Raw genomic sequence first — 17,859 nt, 5'->3', positions numbered from 1 at the left:
CTTACTTTGGTCTCGTGGAACATTGCTGGCCTAAGGAGTAAAACCGCAATAGAGGAGTGGTCTACATGGGTAGACAATTATGATATATTGGCGTTTCAGGAAACGTGGGGAGTGGACCCGGTATATTTCCCTGGTTTCATTAATTTCCACAAAGGGGCCCTAAGCGGGACAAGGGGCCGAGCTTCAGGTGGTCTCTGTACCTGGGTTAGGCAATCCCTTAAGTGTAGTTTATCCGAACTGGTCATTGACAGTCCAGACCTTTTGATAATTTTGTTACACTTTAATGATGACCCAGATATCATGATTATAAATGTTTACAACAGGGGCCAACCAGGCGGGAGAGGTTCCAATACCTTTCTAATATTAGATGGGTTTTTGGAAACCGTCAACCCCGATATTAATGTGATAATTGCGGGGGATTTGAACTGCTGTTTTGAACCTCTGAACACAGCCTGGGATTCGCTCACCATGGAAGTGGACGTTAACTGGAATATCCCCCCCTCTTGATCTTCCACCTATCAAGAAGTGGACAGAATCTGCCGTTCAGTGGATGAGTCTGTGTATGGGGCGTGGCTTCAGGGCAGCCAACGGTCGGACCAACTCCGATAAAAATGGCTGTGACACATTTGCCGATGGTCGTCGGCGTAGCAGAATTGACTATGCCCTTGTTAAAGTGGAGTTCTGGTCCACCCTAAACGACATGGTGGTTTTAGATCACCCTGAGAGTGACCACAATCCCCTAGTACTGAGCTTCTCGCTTTGTACAGTAAGCAGAAACGAACCCACCAAGTCTGTTACTGCAGACGCCCTCCTAACCAACAATCTACGGAGAGTGCGTTGGGAAAGGGTTGGCATTGATAGCGCTGTACTTACCGAAATTAGCTCGCAAGTCTCAGGTGCGATGGAAGCTTTTTACACCCTCCAAAACCATGAAGCTGTCATTGGGGAGGCTACGCGTATCCACGAAAATCTGTTTTTGGGTCTCAAGGCTCTTTTTTCAAAGCCGGGTAAGGCAAAGAAATCCACCCAACCCAAGCGTACACACTGGTACAATAAAGTGTGCCGTGAATTTTATGGCAAATTAAAATCCGTAATCAAATCCAAAAACCTGGACAATATTAGATCAGCTAGGAGTAACTATAGTAAGGCCAAAGTTCTGGCTAAACAAGATTGGGACAACGAACACTGGCATGATCTCTTGGTTGCCAGTAAAGAAAAAAACTCGACCAAGTTCTGGCACATTGTGAAGTGGGGCAACTCTATGAGCTCGCAGATCCCCTCAAACCATGTCCTCCCTGACACCTGGGTGCTGCATTTCGAGTCGCAGTTTTCCAACACCAATTTGGCTGAAGAGACTATTCCCCCAATCTTTCGGGAATTGTCCATCCTCCAAAACTTTTCGTTCGATTGCAAAGAAGTCGAGATGGCTTAAAGTAAGATTCCCAGTGGAAAGGCCCCGGGCATCGACTGTGTCCCGGCGGACCTTTTTAAATCAGACTATAGTAACTGGGTGCCATATATTGCATTCTTGGCCACTGCCCTAGCTAAGGGGGCGGCTATTCCCGAATCATGGAAAGGTGCCGAGATATTGCCCATCTTCAAGAAGGGTGATCGCTCGTGCCCAGGGAATTATCGCCCGATTAGCTTAATTGACTCGATTAAAAAAAATCATTGCCAGGATGATTCTGGCAAGAATCCAGTCTTGGATCGAGCAGGAGGACATCATTACGCCATTGCAGGCTGGGTTTAGATCATGCATTAGCACCATTGACCAGGTTTTCAGGTTTCAACTGATCGTCTGGAAAACGGTCTACCTCTGCGGCGGCACTTTATATGCCGCTTTCGTTGACCTTCGGTCAGCCTTTGATCTAGTCCCCAGGACAAAACTATGGGGGGTGTTAGCCGGGTTAGGGATGCCCATTGACCTTCTGAACATCGTCATCAGGCTGCACGATGATGATAACTTTGCTCAAGTCCGCTGGGGGAACCAAGGGCAGGTCACTGACAAATTTAAAGTAAATAGGGGTGTCAGGCAAGGGTGCGTCCTAGCGCCAACTCTCTTTTTGTTATTCATTAATAGAGTTGTGCAGTATTTCTCATCTATTTCAACCGACGCCCCCTCCTTGGGTGGTACTAAGATCCCACTGCTCATGTTTGCCGATGACACCCTATTACTGTCACAGACACAGATGGGGCTACAGGGGGCCCTGAATGAATTCGAAAAATTTTGCCTTGACCATGATCTGCAAGTAAACGTCTCCAAAACCAAGTATATGGTTTTCAATAAAGGAAGAAGCTTGGCAGGTCATGTCACAATGAATAACGAAACACTTGAGCGTACGAACATCATGACCTATCTGGGGGTTGCTCTTGAGAACAAACTGAGCTGGAAGCCGCAAATTGACATTCTATCTCTTAAATTTGCCCAGCTTTCCGGGTGTTTGGTAAAAGAGCAAAAACAGTCCCAGATAAAAAGGATAGGTCCAGCAATTCAGATTTATAACTCCAGGATCAGCTCTGCGATTATTTACGATGCAGAACTCTGGGATTTTGCGGATCTATCCCCTGTGGTCAAGGCGCAAAATAAATTTCTGAGGAATCTCACGGGCCTTCCTAGTTCAAGCCCAGTGAAACCACTTTTACTGGATCTTGGGTGTCGCTCTTTCGATGACATTGCCCGGTTTAAACCTCTGGCCTTCTGGAGAAGATTATGGACCACCCCGGAATTAGCTCCATATGCTAAGGAATTTTTGGATGTTCGTTCCATTTTGGGCTCTGGCAACATAGTCTGGTTTAAGCAAGTTAGTTTGCTACTGGAATCCATGGGATTGGGAAATTTATGGTCCGACCCCGCTAATAACCCCTTCCCACCCAAACAATTATTCAAAGGTCTCTACTGGTCCCAGGTTCACCAGAAGCAGCTAACACAAACATCAGTAGAGTCTTTGACTGGCAGGTTTCTAGAGCAAAAAAATGTCCCATATTTAGAAGATTATTGGGACATTATTTGTAGGCCCAGCGACAGGAAACTTTACCACCAATTTAGGGTTGGTTCCCTACCCACCAGATCGTTCACCAAAAGCTGGAAGGGAGAGGTGAGTGCTTCCTGTCGCTGGTGCTCCGACTGTGTTGAATCCGCTGGCCATATATTTTTTGTCTGCCCGGCCTATGTAGCCCCCCGAGCAAAATGGCTCAAACCCATATGTCGAAACTTGGGTACCAGAGTGGGGCTCGAGGCGTTAAGAATATTAAGATCTGATACTAGTAATTGCACTTTAATTGCCGTGGCCACATTTCTGGGTTGGGCCTGGATTATCAGAAATAGGACATAATAGGCACCCAGCACTGTGTTTTATTTAGTTTTTTATCTAGCTTTTACCATTGAAATGTCTTTCTTTTTTACTGTATGGAATATCCTTTTTACACTGTACTGTCTTTTATGATGAATATAATCGATAATAAAGACTTTATATTATGATATGATGATTACCTATTGAGCCACTGCAATCATACCGTTTTGTGGCTACAGCCATAATCTGCATTGAAGTCAAATAATTCGCAAAAGATAGGACACCAGAAAATAGAATACTAGGAAAATATCTGTCCGTTTTATCCTTCTTCAGAAGTCAGTTCCATCCTTCTGCAAAATAATCTGTCAGAAGTCTGCTTATCCACCAGATTATTTTATATGCAGGTTTTTTTCCGGACTTCACCTCAGCCCCAAAGCCCACGACCGTCCAGAATCTACTGCTAGTAATATGCTTGCCACGGTTATTTCAGCTGACCTGCCACCAACTTACTACTTTGGAATTATATTAATACGAATAGTGGTGAAAGAATGAGAACACCTGCCAAAGTTAGTTTTTTTCTTATTTGAATTATACTTAAAATATTAAATACAAGTTCATAAGGTGATAATAACAGTAGTATTGTGTAACTACTCCTGCACTAAACCAATCAAAGCTGGGGTTTCAATGATAAACATGAATACAGGTGATGGGCACAAATTCCTGCTCTAGTACCCGCATTGTGTGCGTACAAGATCTCAATATATGAGGAAATGGCTGGTACTTTCTCTGAACCAGCTAGCAACTCTCCAGACAACACTAGCCAGCACTTTGGACAGCTTGTAGCGTTTTATGCTCAATTCATATTTGACCATCATCTGGTTTAGCAGTATGCCAAAAATGCTCAAAAAGTCCTTTGACATCAGTGTGGTTCGTAACTCAATTTCATGCAGTGATTGGTTTTCCCCTGAACAACTCGCAATTTCCTCTTTTAATACTGTACTTCTTTTTCTTCAGGGTACAAAGGATCTTGCTTTGAGGCACTTCCTGACCACGTGTTACCCAATGAGCCCAAAAACTGCAAACCATTGGACAATGCAGCAAAGACTAATCACAGTCCAGAAGAAAAGGCCCTTGGTGTCGTCATCTCCCCAGACTCTACAGAACCAGGTATATCTTCGGTTTGGTATTAAAGACTAAGCTGTTGGACAACCCACCCGAATCTGTCGCAGGTTATTTATCTGAAGTCACTGGCTTTGTGATTTGATTGCTTTGACTAACTCTTTATGAGGCTTATTACTAACACCCTGAACATGCAGAAGGGAAATTTGTAGAGACAGAGATTTAAAAGTCACAAAGTTCCTTTTGTAAAGAGCCTTGTCTCCTTTGTGTTTCCAGATTATTGAGTGCAAAATACATTCGTCGAGTTTCTCAAATCTGAAATGTTTGCCCATGCGAAAGAGGATGTAGAGATTTAGAAAATTCTATAAACCTATATAAAATAAAGGTATTGTGGTAAAATCAATGGGGCCTAGCACCATCCTAGAAACATCTAACTTTTGTACTGAAATTAGATTATTGGTGAAAATGGCTCCCACCCACCAAGTAAGTGTAAGTTCCCCTACTGTCTTTCATTGGTTTCACCACAGTGGAACATACTACAGATTTAGTGATGTGTTTGTGGCAGCACCTCTTTTTAAGTTATTAGGGGAGAGTGTGTGTGTGTGTGTGTGTGTGTGTGTGTGTGTGTGTGTGTGTGTGTGTGTGTGTGTGTGTGTGTGTGTGTGTGTGTGTGTGTGTGTGTGTGTGTGTGTGTGTGTGTGTGTGTGTGTGTGTGTGTGTGTGTGTGTGTGTGTGTGTGTGTGTGTGTGTGTGTGTGTGTGTGTGTGTGTGTGTGTGTGTGTGTGTGTGTGTGTGTGTGTGTGTGTGTGTGTGTGTGTGTTTGTGTGTGTTTAGTTTCCTGTATGATAAACGACTTGTGTGTGATCTCTTACAGTTGGCCAAGAGGGTTCATGCATCTGTTAATGCCAGGGTGTGTGCTTGTTGTCGATTAACTTTCACATACTCGGAAGAACACCACCCTGAAGTTAGTAGATGCCTCTGACGTTGTGAAGACTCCCCATGACCATAATCTGACCCCAGTCTCAAATCACCATGAGGCCCTTTGAACTATGTGCAAGTCGTAATTGCAGTACCTTTTAATATTCTGGTTATGACTACTATGGATAAAATAGATCCTTTGAAATAGAAAGCTTTGCTAGTTCACACCAGTCTTTCTGTATTCACATTCTCAGCCAAATAGATGTACCAAACCACAGTTATAGCTCATGCCCTCTCCAGTTGAATATTCCAGGTTGCATAACCTTCCACAGGAGCGGTCTGATTCCCAAATCGCTCCCCACGCGGCGCAGCTCCACCTGACTGTGCCCGTGTTTGTTCCCAGCTGATTGCTGCTGCTGCTGGGAAGGTTCGTTCCTGCACACTGGTCACTGTTGCACCTGTTACTGTTTTCCTGTCACCTGCTTGTGTACTGTTTTGTACTGTACTGCCTTTCTGCCCTGTTTGTTGGTATTGTGCTTCTATACCATTGTGCCTTGTTCCCCTCGCCGTCCCTGCCATCCGCTCTCCCGCCGCTGCGTCCCCTGTGTCCCCGCCCCCCTTGCTCCCATCCGCCGTTCTCCCCCCTCCCAACTGCTCCTCCCTCCCACCTCCCCTTCTTATGGCGGCCGCTGCGTGGCAGTGAGAGCGACCCCTTGACCCCGTTGCCAGGGCAGTCGCTTCCCACACCGCGCAGCTCCACCTGACTGTGCCTGTGTTTGTTCCCAGCTGATTAATGCTGCTGGAAAGGTTCGTTCCTGCTCACTGGTCACTGTTGCACATGTTACGGTTTGCCTGTCACCTGCTTGTGTACTGTTTTGTACTGTACTGCCTTTCTGCCCTGTTTGTTCGTATTTTGCTTCTATACCCTTGTGCCTTGTTCCCCTCGCCGCCCCTGCCATCCGCTCTCCCGCCGCTGCGTCCCCTGCGGCCCCGCCCCTTGCCTTGAGTCTCCTTCGCTGTTTCCCGCTGCTGCGTCACCTGCGGGCCTGCCCCCCTCACTCCTATTCGCCGTTCTCCTCCCTCCCAGCTGCTCCTCCCTCCCACCTCCCCTTCTTATGGCGGCTGCGCGCAGCGGGCGCACCAAATTCGCGCCAAAGGCAAGCCCGTCTGCGCCAGGACCGCGCTCAGCGCCAGAACCCCTGGACCCCACGACCACCACGACGCCAGACTCCGATACGATGCCATCACCCTCCACGCACTCAACGCCGGGCGAGACCAACCTGCTTCCAGGCTGCCCCAATTCGCACCCACGGACCTTTCTCCTGCCGCACCTGCAGCTTCACCTGTGACAGAACTGCCAAACCACCAAGGACCGGACCCAACCACCTCCGCTGCATACTCCTAAACACACGCTCCGCACGCAAACACGCCGTAGAGCTCTGGGACCTGCTAGACACCTCCGCCCCAGACGTTGCCTTCCTGACCGAGACCTGGTGGAACGACTCCTCGGCATCCGACATCGGCATAGCCGTCCCGGACGGCTACAAGATCTCTCGCAGAGACCGTACCAACGGAATTGGAGGAGGAATAGCCATCGTAAACAAGTCCATCCTCAAGGTTTCCACCCACGCAGACGACACCATCAGCACCGCCGAACACCTGCACTTCCGGATCCACACCGACTCCAACACCACCCTCAGAGGAACCGTCGTCTACAGACCCCCCTGACCCCGGCCACAGTTCAGCGACTCCATCGCCGACCTCGTCAGTACCCATGCACTCACCTCCACGGACTACATCCTCCTCGGGGACCTGAACTTCCACCTCGAGAACAACAACGCCAACTCCGCCACCCTGATCGCCAACCTCGCCAACCTCTGCCTCAGTCCACTCGTCACCACTCCCACCCATGCCGCCGGCCACTCGCTTGACCCCATCTTCTCCACAAGCCCCTACGTCTCCTTCGACCACACCACCAAACTCCACTGGACCGATCACCGATGCATCCATTTCACCTACAAGAAGCCCACCACCGCACCCAACAGCCACCCCGCCGCTGCTGGAGCAAAGTCACAGAAGAACAGCTGACCACCACCCTCGCCCAGATCCCACCCACCGACCCAGACACCGCCGCATGCAACTTCAGAAAATGGATCAACGACTGCGCCAACACCGTCGCCCCACTCAAGAAACCCTCCAACAGCCGCACCATTAAGAAAGCCACCTGGTTCACGAAGAGCTCCAGACCTCCAAACGAGCATGCCGGAAACTGGAGAAGAAATGGCTCCATGAACGAACATCAGACAGCTACGCAGTCCACAAAGACGTCACCCGCAGACATCACCACCTCATGAGATTAGCGAAGAGATCTTCTTTCAAAGCCCGCCTGGACAACCACGCACACGACAGCAAAGAGCTCTAAAGCATCGTGAAGGAACTCTCCAACCCCAGCGCCAACACCATTGACATCCCGCCCTCACAAGAACTGTGCGACTCGCTGGCCACCTTCTTCCACCGCAAGATCGCTGACATCCACGACTGCTTCAACACCACAACCGCCCGACTACGCCAGACTCCACCCCCCCTGCGAACACCACCCGCTTCAACCGCCTGACCTCCTGGACCAACGACGACGAAACACGCAAGATCATGAACTCCATCCACTCAGGATCACCGTCAGACCCCTGCCCACACCACATATTCAACAAAGCGGACGCAGCCATCACACCCCAACTATGGAAGGTAATCAACATCTCCCTCGAGACAGCCACTTTTCCGGAAAGCTGGAAGCATGCCGAGATCCACGCCCTCCTCAAAAAACCCAAGGCGGACCCCAAGGACCTCAAGAATTTCCGGCCCATCTCCCTGCTCCCGTTCCCGGCGAAGGTCATCGAGAAAGTTGTCAACACTCAACTGACCCGCTACCTCGAGGACAACATCATCCTAGACTCATCCCAGTCCGGATTCCGAAGAAACCACAGCACCGAGACAGCCCTCATCGCCGCCACAGACGACATCAGGATCCAACTAGACAACGGCGAAACATCAGCCCTCATCCTCCTGGACCCATCAGCCGCCTTCGACACGGTCTGCCACTGCACACTAAAGACACGCCTCCAAGAAGCCGGAATCCAAGAGAAGGCCCTGGACTGGACCACATCTTTCCTCTCCGGCAGAATCCAGAGAGTCCGCCTCCCTCCCTTCCATTCCGAAGCCACCGACCTCATCTGCGGCGTACCCCAGGGCTCAGCCAGACGCTGTTCAACGTCTACATGGCCCCCCTCGCTCACATCACCCGCCAGCACGATCTCAACATCATCTCCTTTGCCGACGACACCCAGCTGATCCTCTCCCTCACCAAGGACCCACACACCACCAAAACCAACCTCCTCGAGGGAACGAAGGCAGTCGCTGAATGGATGAGGAACAGCCGACTGAAGCTGAAGTCGGACAAGACTGAGGTCCTCATCCTTGGAACCACCCCCTCCACCTAGGACGACTACTGGTGGCCAACCACGTTGGAAACAGCACCAACACCCACCGATCACGCACGCAACCTGGGAATCATTCTCGACTCCTCCCTCTCCATGTCGAAGCAGGTCAACACCGTCTCCTCCTCCTGCTTCAACACCCTCTGCATGCTCCGCAGGATCTACAAGTGGATCCCCACCGAAACGAGAACGGTGACCCAGGCCCTCGTCAGCAGCAGGTTAGACTACGGCAACGCACTCTACGCAGGTATCCCGGCCAAACACCTGCGACGACTTCAACGCATTCAAAACGTCTCCGCCCGACTGATCCTCAACGTCCCTCGCCGCAGCGACATCACCCCCCACCTGAGAGACCTACACTGGCTCCCCGTCGAAAAGAGGATCACCTTCAAACTACTCACCCACACACACACAAAGCACTCCACAACACTGGACCAGCCTACCTCAACAGTCGACTCAGCTTCTACACCCCCACCCACCAGCTCCGCTCCGCCAGCCTCGCACTCGCCGCTGTCCCCAGCATCCAACGAACGACCTCCGGCGGCAGATCCTTCTCCTTCCTCGCCGCCAAAACCTGGAAAACCCTCCCTATCCACCTACGGCAGACCCAGGACCTGCTCACCTTCAGAAGACTCCTCAAGACCTGGCTCTTCGAGCAGTAGCAGCACCCCCTCCCCACAGCGCCTTGAGACCCTCGCGGGTAAGTAGCGTGCTCTATAAGTGTAATGATTGATTGATTGATCTGTAGAAAGACCTTGTATGAGGGGGAACAGTTCCATTTGGCCCTTTCATACAAAGTGATCTGTGCATTTTCCATCACAGTTTTCTTGAGTGGGAATAACGAAGACCAACGTAACAGGTGCTACATAATTGTGGAAGAGGCAAGTCGCACAGGATGTAGGTTAGATTCCATCGCTTAGCAGCAGGATGTAGGTTAGATCGCCACCGCTTAGCAGCAGTGCCTCCATTTTTGTTTGATAGACGTATAGTGGTATGGTGATCTTATATTAAAAATAAATGAGAATTTGAAAGGTAACCCAAAAGATGATTTTTGTTTTGTCCATTTTAAATATATATCTCTAAAGCACCTTGAATTTAGAAGCAAAAATGTAAAATAGTGTTTCTTATACCGAACTATATCCAAAATTAGGGGAGAGGGGTCCCACTCACCAAAGGGACAGGACGCCAAAAATAGACACTTCTGTCAAAGACCAGATCCCTTTGGGGTCCTTTTCTAAGCATACAAATACACTTCACTGTCACACCTACACTTTTCAGATCACTAACATTCACAAGAAACCAACAAAATAATATAAAAATTGTACTGTGTTTTATTATATATTCTCCTCATAGGATTCAAAAATATACAGGATTAAAAAAACAATTTCATTTTAAAACAACATCTATATCATCAATATGCAGTAGATGGTCAGATAAGATTAAAACATTTCCTAAAAGAAACACAATCAAAAAGACTATGGCAATAGTTGAGACATAAAAATCCAATACATCAAATTGGCAAACCAAGTCTTAGAACTAAACAACCCTGGGTCACCACTTAGTCATGTTATTTTCTTTCCTAATGGACCCCAGGAGTGCTTGGATGCTCAATCGACACAAAGCGACACATTTCGGTGGTATAGTGTGATTCACCACCTTCCTCAGGCTTAATGTAACAAATCAGTGTCTCCCCATACAGTCTAAAACAACAATACATAAAAAAGTACAATTAAAATTCTATCATTATATTCTGACACATTGTATATTACATTGTTAGTTTTATCTTTTATCAAATTTATGCAAGTCAATCTATATAACTATTTTATCATTTACAAATACAATAAACACATCTATATTACAATTTTGGTTTCCAGAATGGTGATTCACATTTCAGTATAAATCACTCCAACTCGTACCACATCCATATACAAGAACACCCACACACAAGTATGATTTGAGGGAGTTACCCACCCGACAAATGATGTATCACTAGACCAAGGGGGATCTGTTTCTTCCTCTGATATGGTCATAAATCTCCTCCAATTCGCACCATATATATGATAATGAATAGGGGTATATATGACCTCCCTATAAAGGATAACAACATTTTGATACATAATTCTAGAGTCTTATTATGCCTCACTATCATTCCCCCTACCACTTAGTGGAACACACAACTATACCTTAATTTTCCTTCTTCTAGTTGTGAGAAGTGATGACCGAGCAGGCACAAGCGTACATCAAACTTTGCTCGTTCCCTGCAGATGGACAAAATAATAATGCACACAAAAAATACGACCCGTTATAGTTGCCTGCCTTCCTATTCGGGAGCACTCATCAGTATATCCATAAAACTCTCTACCTTCTTGTAACTTCAGCGACGCCCCACCACTGGAGCTATGGCACTATGGTTCTTACGGGATCAAAAACACCTCACAACGAGCTTCGGCACAGCTTCTACAGGCGTATACCGTTCCAAACAAAGACTGCCTATAGATAGAAAAGGACACGTCATATATAAATATTTTGTCCTGATTTATTCTTTGAGTAACAGGGGCCAATAAATAATATTCCAACCTCAAAGGCTCGGTCAATATTGAACCAATTGGTTATATCTCATGGATATATCAAAGGACCCCTGCACCCACCAGGTGACCAAAATATAAAGCACCGATGATTGAAAACCGGGGGCCACCCCTCCCACCCCGACGCCGCAAATAGCAGCATCTACCACACATACAAGGAGGAGCTATGGCATCAAGGTTTTTTTGTTTTTAAACAACAGATCGGCCTTTAGTCTCCCTAAATAACTAAAAAGTGTTTCCTTGTTATGCCCATGTAGTTACATTCAGAACTGGACTTGGGTGAGGAAGTCCAAGACCAGAGGGGCCACTGGCTCACCCTACAGAAACCGTTTCCGAAAGGAAATTTCCCAGTTTTACCCGGTGACTGTTTCGCATCTTAGAAATGTGGAATAACTCAGTAATACATTTGCAATGTTTTCCTACATAAATAACATCAGATTTACCTGACGAAAATCTTGCAGGCAAACATCCACAGTGTGCACTATTACTGCACCGGTATAACTCCGATTTGGGCCAAACATGAGTTTGCGCACAAATCAGTTTGTAGAGGTCGTTGCAACAGGAGCCTAAGATTTTGTGCTAAGCCACAGTAAAGACAAATACAGAGTAGGATCAGCTAAAATAGGTGTGGAAATGGGCAGTCTGCTTGGATCAGATAGTGTTTTATTTTGCTGCATTTGTTTTAAATGTCTGCTTACACCAAGAGAGGTAGCAGGAGAAACCCGAGAGCCCCTGTTAGAAATATGCCCGGTGAAATGAAGGTTGAAGGTACTACTGATGCCGGCTTTTAAGAGATCATTTTTCAGAATAGTCTTCTTCTTCCTCTGTGCGTTTCTATACATTTAAGCAATGCCATTTGTGTTTCAGAAAGAATGCTAGCATTGTGCCTTGCTAACCCTCCCTCACCACCCGAGTCTCTAATGCGATCCCTGCGGTCAAGCGGTGATGCAGATCTAGTGTCTCCCGGATTAGCGGTAAGTTGGCATTTCCTGAATGCAGGACTGACCATATAATGGAAAACTTATTAATGTGTGTGTGTGGTCTTCAAAGCAAAGTCCAGGGTATATATAGTGGGCATTTGCAAAGATCATCACATGACAATGTACTTGTCAAGCAGTTTTGTAAAGCACTGGTATACACATTTTGGGTTCTTCAGAGAGCTGATAAAAAGAGAGTGTGACTGAGTGGTTGGATAGGATCTTTGGAGTTGAATTATTTTGGATCTGAAACACATTAAAATATCCTTAAATGATTAGCCCTGTGCTGAAGGCAAATAAAAAAAGTTCAGTTTTCAGGAGTTTCCTAAATTTCATAAAGTTTAGTTTATATTCCAGATCGCAGGCTGGGGATAATGACATTCCATAGTCTTGAGCCCTTGAACCTCAATGATGTTTCAGCCTACTGAAGAATCATTGATCAGGTGAGAGGACAAGAGGTGAAGATTGCTGGTTGGGACTGCATTCTCTGCAAGTACTCAGGACCTTTGAGATATTAAGCTTTGTAGTTGTTGCATAGAACCTTCAATGTAATCCTAACATTCTCTAGGAGCTAGCTAATGGGTTTATGGGTGTGTTTGAACTGGTTCTGCATGAGGTGGTGAAGATGCATTCTGGATTCTTGCAGAGGATAGAGTGGGTGGTGATGTAGTTTTGGAGGCAAGCCAGAAAGTGGGCTCTAGCCTTAATGACTAGGTTTCCAGTGTGAAGAACACAAAACTTTTATTGGTACAGCTGCAGAGCATAGCAGAGAACTGTGAAAACCTGGGGCACAAAGTGCAAGTTTATGCTTGTGGTTACAGGTGGTGGACTGGGCACTCTTTTTTTGGGACCGGGATTTCATTATCTGAGTCCGACCCAGAGGAAGAGCAAGAAAGGCATGAAAGGAAGTAGAGAAAGATAAGAAGATTGTAACTAGGAATGAAAAAGAACTTGGAGGAGTTAGAGACATGAAGTGTAGGGTGGTTTGAGAAAGAGGCACATTAAAAACTGGGCAGCCTTGGTACTTGGCAACCTTGGCATTGGTTCTTTTTATTATTATTATTTATTCATATATATTTTGTTTTCTACAAATAAGCTCAGAGCAAGTTAGAATAAAGTTATCATTTTCAGCGACTGCCGCACAGGAAGGAACTAAAACAATCATTGACATGTGTTATGTATAATGTGGCGGGCAGAGCAAGGGCAGACAAGTACAAATGTAAACAGGTTGTTAGCAGGGACCTCGTTTAGACTGTATGGATGTTCTAGAGTCTGGGTCCGTGCTGTGGCAGTTCTGAGAAGGCAATTGCTAACCTGCCTGAGCTGTATGTGGATGTGTTTGGGTGGTGCCGCATATTACAATAAATCTTCATGCTGATTTACTACTTTGGATCCTGGATTTATTCACAACAAACTTGGCGACGATCGGAAGTTCTACACCTGCGGCACCACCGTTAAAGACGAACTCGCGTATACGCAAATGGAAGCTTATTTCTGATTACTAGTGTGAGCTTCCATATCTACAGACATAGACAACCTTGGATCTCTTTACCAGGAACTTCTACTTATTTCCTATTCCTTTTTAGCGAATTTTGAAGAAATTCATCATTTTTCTTCGAATATACACCTATTGTAACTGGCGACGCCTCGAGATTCCATGGTTACTACGGCGCTTGGTGAGCTCGGCGTGACGTCCTACGACGATTCCCCACGCATTCTGGAAGGCTCGGAGTAGCGTCAGTAACGCACGTATTTTCTTCCCTTCTATGTTGATCTCTATGGTTGTTTGCGCATACGTGCGCAACGTGCCGACATTTTGTTTCTGGCAAATTCGTGTTGTTTACACGATCGCTTAGCAACGTGTGACCGGAACCGGGAACAGAGCGTTACGTTCGGATTTTCTACAAGGTACCTCCTATTTATACAGCAAAATCACCTTTTATTTAATACTGGTATTTAGGAAATGAGCCATTTATTTAAACTTTTCAGCAAAACATTCTCCACTCGTTTTTTTTTTTTTTAATTAATTGAGCATTCCTTCTGATAAAAATGGGCAGTGCTCAGAATTATAATTTGGCTCCTCCTCAATGCTTCTGGCCAGCTGGTGGTAATCCCTGCATGGAATGGGCAGAGTGGAAGGCTTATTTCATCCACTATATAGAGACATTAGATGTAAAAGGCAAAATGTCTCCTGCGGAAAAAAGGGGATTTTTCTACATTCTGTAGGGCCTGAAGGTCTCAAAGCCTACAACCAAATGACTAAAGTTAGTGGAGGCAGTGACCTAAATGTTTTTACAGTGGCTGTTAACGACTTTGACCGTTATTTTTCGCCTAAAGTATGCATTGGTATTTTAAGATATACATTTTTTCAGAGGAAACAGAATGCTGACGAATCTGTGGACAACTACGTATCCGCCTTAAGAACACTTTCTCTGGATTGTCAATTTGAAAACCTACAGGAAGATTTCATTAGGGATCAGGTCGTCATGCACATTAAGGATACTTCCATTCAGGATAGGTTATGGGTGAATGTCGATTCAACATTAGAAGATATTCTTGCTATTGTCAGAAAGGTGGAAATGTCTAGCAGAAGTGCAAAAGAAGTTAAAGTTGATGAAAACAATAAATTGAGCAATGCTGTAGCTAAGGTTGATAAAACTAAAATCAAACCTAACTATTAAAAAAACAGTGTTTAAGAAAATGTGATGGACTCTAACAAGTTCAGGTGCTACAGGTGTGATAGTAGCTCACATTTAGCAGATTTTAAGGGTTGCCCAGCAATCTAACCGAGATGTTCTGTCTGCGGTGTCTTAGGCCATATTGCAAAGTCTTGTAGAAAAAATAAAAGTAAAAAAGTACGGTGTGTTGAGGATGGCGAACTTAGTGAAAATGACCTTGACACCAATGAGGGCCACTTTGAAAAATCTTACATGTTAAACATTACAGAAGGCCATCCTATCATTTTGAATATCGACAATAATATAATTTTAAAAAAAAACTATCTGTGAAATGACTATTGGAGGTGTACAGCTACAAATCTATGCAGATTCAGGTTCTCCTTATTCGATAATTAATGAGAGTGTATGGAAATCCAAGTCTGTAGATAAACTGGGTCCCATGTTGTATCCTGGGGACATCAACCCTCAAGGGTATTCGGGTGAGAAGATTGACATTCTTGGCTTTAGAGTACTGGTATTTAAATTTAAAGATCAAGAATGTACTGCCAAATTATATATATCCAAACCCGGACCTTCCGTCCTAGGGTGGTTTGAGCAAGGGAAACTTGACATCATTCTTAATCCCAATAGTCCAAACCCTGTTATGGTTATTGGAGAACCTAATCCATGTGGCAGCGCCATGTTGAATAGGTTTCCCAACGTTTTTTATGACCGTTTTGGGGAGTTGGTTAACTTCAAACATAAAATCATTTTAAAAGACAATGCATGCCCCAAGATTTATAAAGTTAGAAACATTCCCATTACAGTTAGGGACGAAGCCAAAAAAGAACTTGATAAATTGGTTGAGAGTGACATTATAGAGAGAGTAGAATCCTCTGAATGGATTTCTCCCATTGTTGTGGCCAGACGTTCACATGGGAATATTAGGTTGTGTATTGATCTGCGCCATTTGAACAACAATATCGTAGTCGACCAATTTCCTCTTCCCCGTATTTCTGAAATGCTGGCTTTAGTGGCTGGGGCTAAGTTTTTTTCTTGTATTGATTTGTCATCTGCTTACCACCAAATTGTCCTAGATGAAAAGAGCAAGAAGTACACTGCTTTTGTTACGCCATTTGGGTGTTTCCAATTTAAGAGAATGCCATTTGGTCTTGCCTCAGCTGCTGCTGTATTTCAACGAGTCATGCATGATATTTTTGGTGATTGTAAGAATGCTATTTGTTTCCAAGATGATATACTTGTGTTCAGTGACAACAAACTTTCTCATGATCAAGCTCTTGAAGTAGTCCTCAGTAAATTATCCATTAATGGACTTACGGTTAAACATTGCAAGTGTAAATTTGGAGTTAATTCTGTTACATATTTAGGGCATACTCTATGTGCCGATGGTGTCAAACCCAAACTTGATCTTGTGGAAGCCATTCAACTTGCTCCTTCTCCTAAATCTAAAGAGGACATCCGATCCTTCTTAGGGTTGACCGAATTTTACTCCAAATATGTACGAAATTTTTCTTGTAGAGTGTTTAACATTAGACAGCGTTTAAAAAATAAGAGTAAATTCTTATGGGATACTGAGTATGAAAAAGAGTTCATGGATGTTAAATCAGCTATTAGTAAAGCTGCTGCATTGACCAATTTTGATCCTCAGCTCCTTTGCATTGTCACCACTGATGCTAGTTCAAAGGGTTTAGGGGCCGTTCTCTCTCAAAAAAGAGAGAACGGTAGTGAATCTACCATTGCATATGCATTTAGAGCATTGACCCCGTCCGAGGAGAAATATTCAACTATCGAAAGAGAAACGTTAGCTGTAGTGTGAGCACTTGAACATTTTAGAGTGTTTATTTGGGGGAAAGAATGAGAAATTAGATCCGACCACAAACCTCTTGTACGATTACTTACTACTGATGGTTTAATTAAAGCATCTGCTAGGATTGCACGTATGTCCATGAGATTACAAGATTTCATATATAAGATGGTTTATGTTCCCGGTCGAGACAATGTCACAGCTGATTTTTTATCTAGACTACCCTTACCCTTGAAAGAGTGTATTCACAATACTTGGGATGACTTTCGCATTGCCCTTGTTCATGAAGAGGGTGTACCGCCTATTAGGGTTGAAGATTGAAACATGGAATATTCCAAAGATAAGGTATTACAAGAAGTCCAAAAGTACTTAATTGGAGATTGGCCCCTTAAAAAGAACCTTTCTCCCGAGTTGAGACATTTTTGGGAGGTGAAAGATGAATTATCTTTTTCCGATTCCACTATCTGGAGAGGTGATAAAGCTGTTCCTCCTTCCGGTTTGAGGGAAGTCATTGTTAAACATGGTCATGAAGCCCACAACGGCATCATCAGAACCAAACAGTCCGTTAAGAGGACGTTCTGGTGGCCTGGATTAGACATTTTTGTTGAACGAATTGTTAGAGGATGCATCAATTGTGCAAATGCTGACAAGTCCTTGAAGACATTTAAACCAGTTATGCAAGGACATCTTATTCCAAATGGCCCTTGGGAGTGTATTGCTATGGACATTATGGGTCCTATTGGTTCATTGAACAAATACATTGTAGCTACCATTAACTTGTTTTCTAAATGGCCTGTTGTAAAAATAGTCGATAAGGTTAATACTGACACTGTCTTGCTATTTTTAGATGAAGTTTCCCCAGCGGAAGGTTTGTCTATACGTGTAATTACTGACAATGGTGTACAATTTTTATCCAATAAGGCGAAGGAATACTTCAGAAAGACTGGTGTTATTCATTGCACCACTTCACTATAATCCGAGTGGCAATGGAATAATT

General features: G+C 45.1%; 1 protein-coding gene across 3 annotated transcripts in view; it reads left to right on the top strand.

Moving 5' to 3' along the window:
• The window catches only part of IRAK2 (interleukin 1 receptor associated kinase 2), a 292,230-nt gene that overhangs the window by 122,205 nt on the left and 152,166 nt on the right, over positions 1-17,859 (top strand). For all 3 annotated transcript variants that reach the window (XM_085624476.1, XM_085624478.1, XM_085624477.1), the window contains 2 exons: positions 4,305-4,457; positions 12,271-12,377. In XM_085624476.1, the coding sequence (XP_085480602.1) occupies positions 4,305-4,457; positions 12,271-12,377 (260 nt within the window). The remainder of the gene's footprint in view (positions 1-4,304; positions 4,458-12,270; positions 12,378-17,859) is intronic.

Source organism: Triturus cristatus, chromosome 9 (genome assembly GCF_964204655.1).
Source record: "Triturus cristatus chromosome 9, aTriCri1.1, whole genome shotgun sequence".
Classification (NCBI taxonomy): Eukaryota; Metazoa; Chordata; class Amphibia; order Caudata; family Salamandridae; genus Triturus; species Triturus cristatus.
This window is presented reverse-complemented; position numbering and strand designations above follow the sequence as displayed.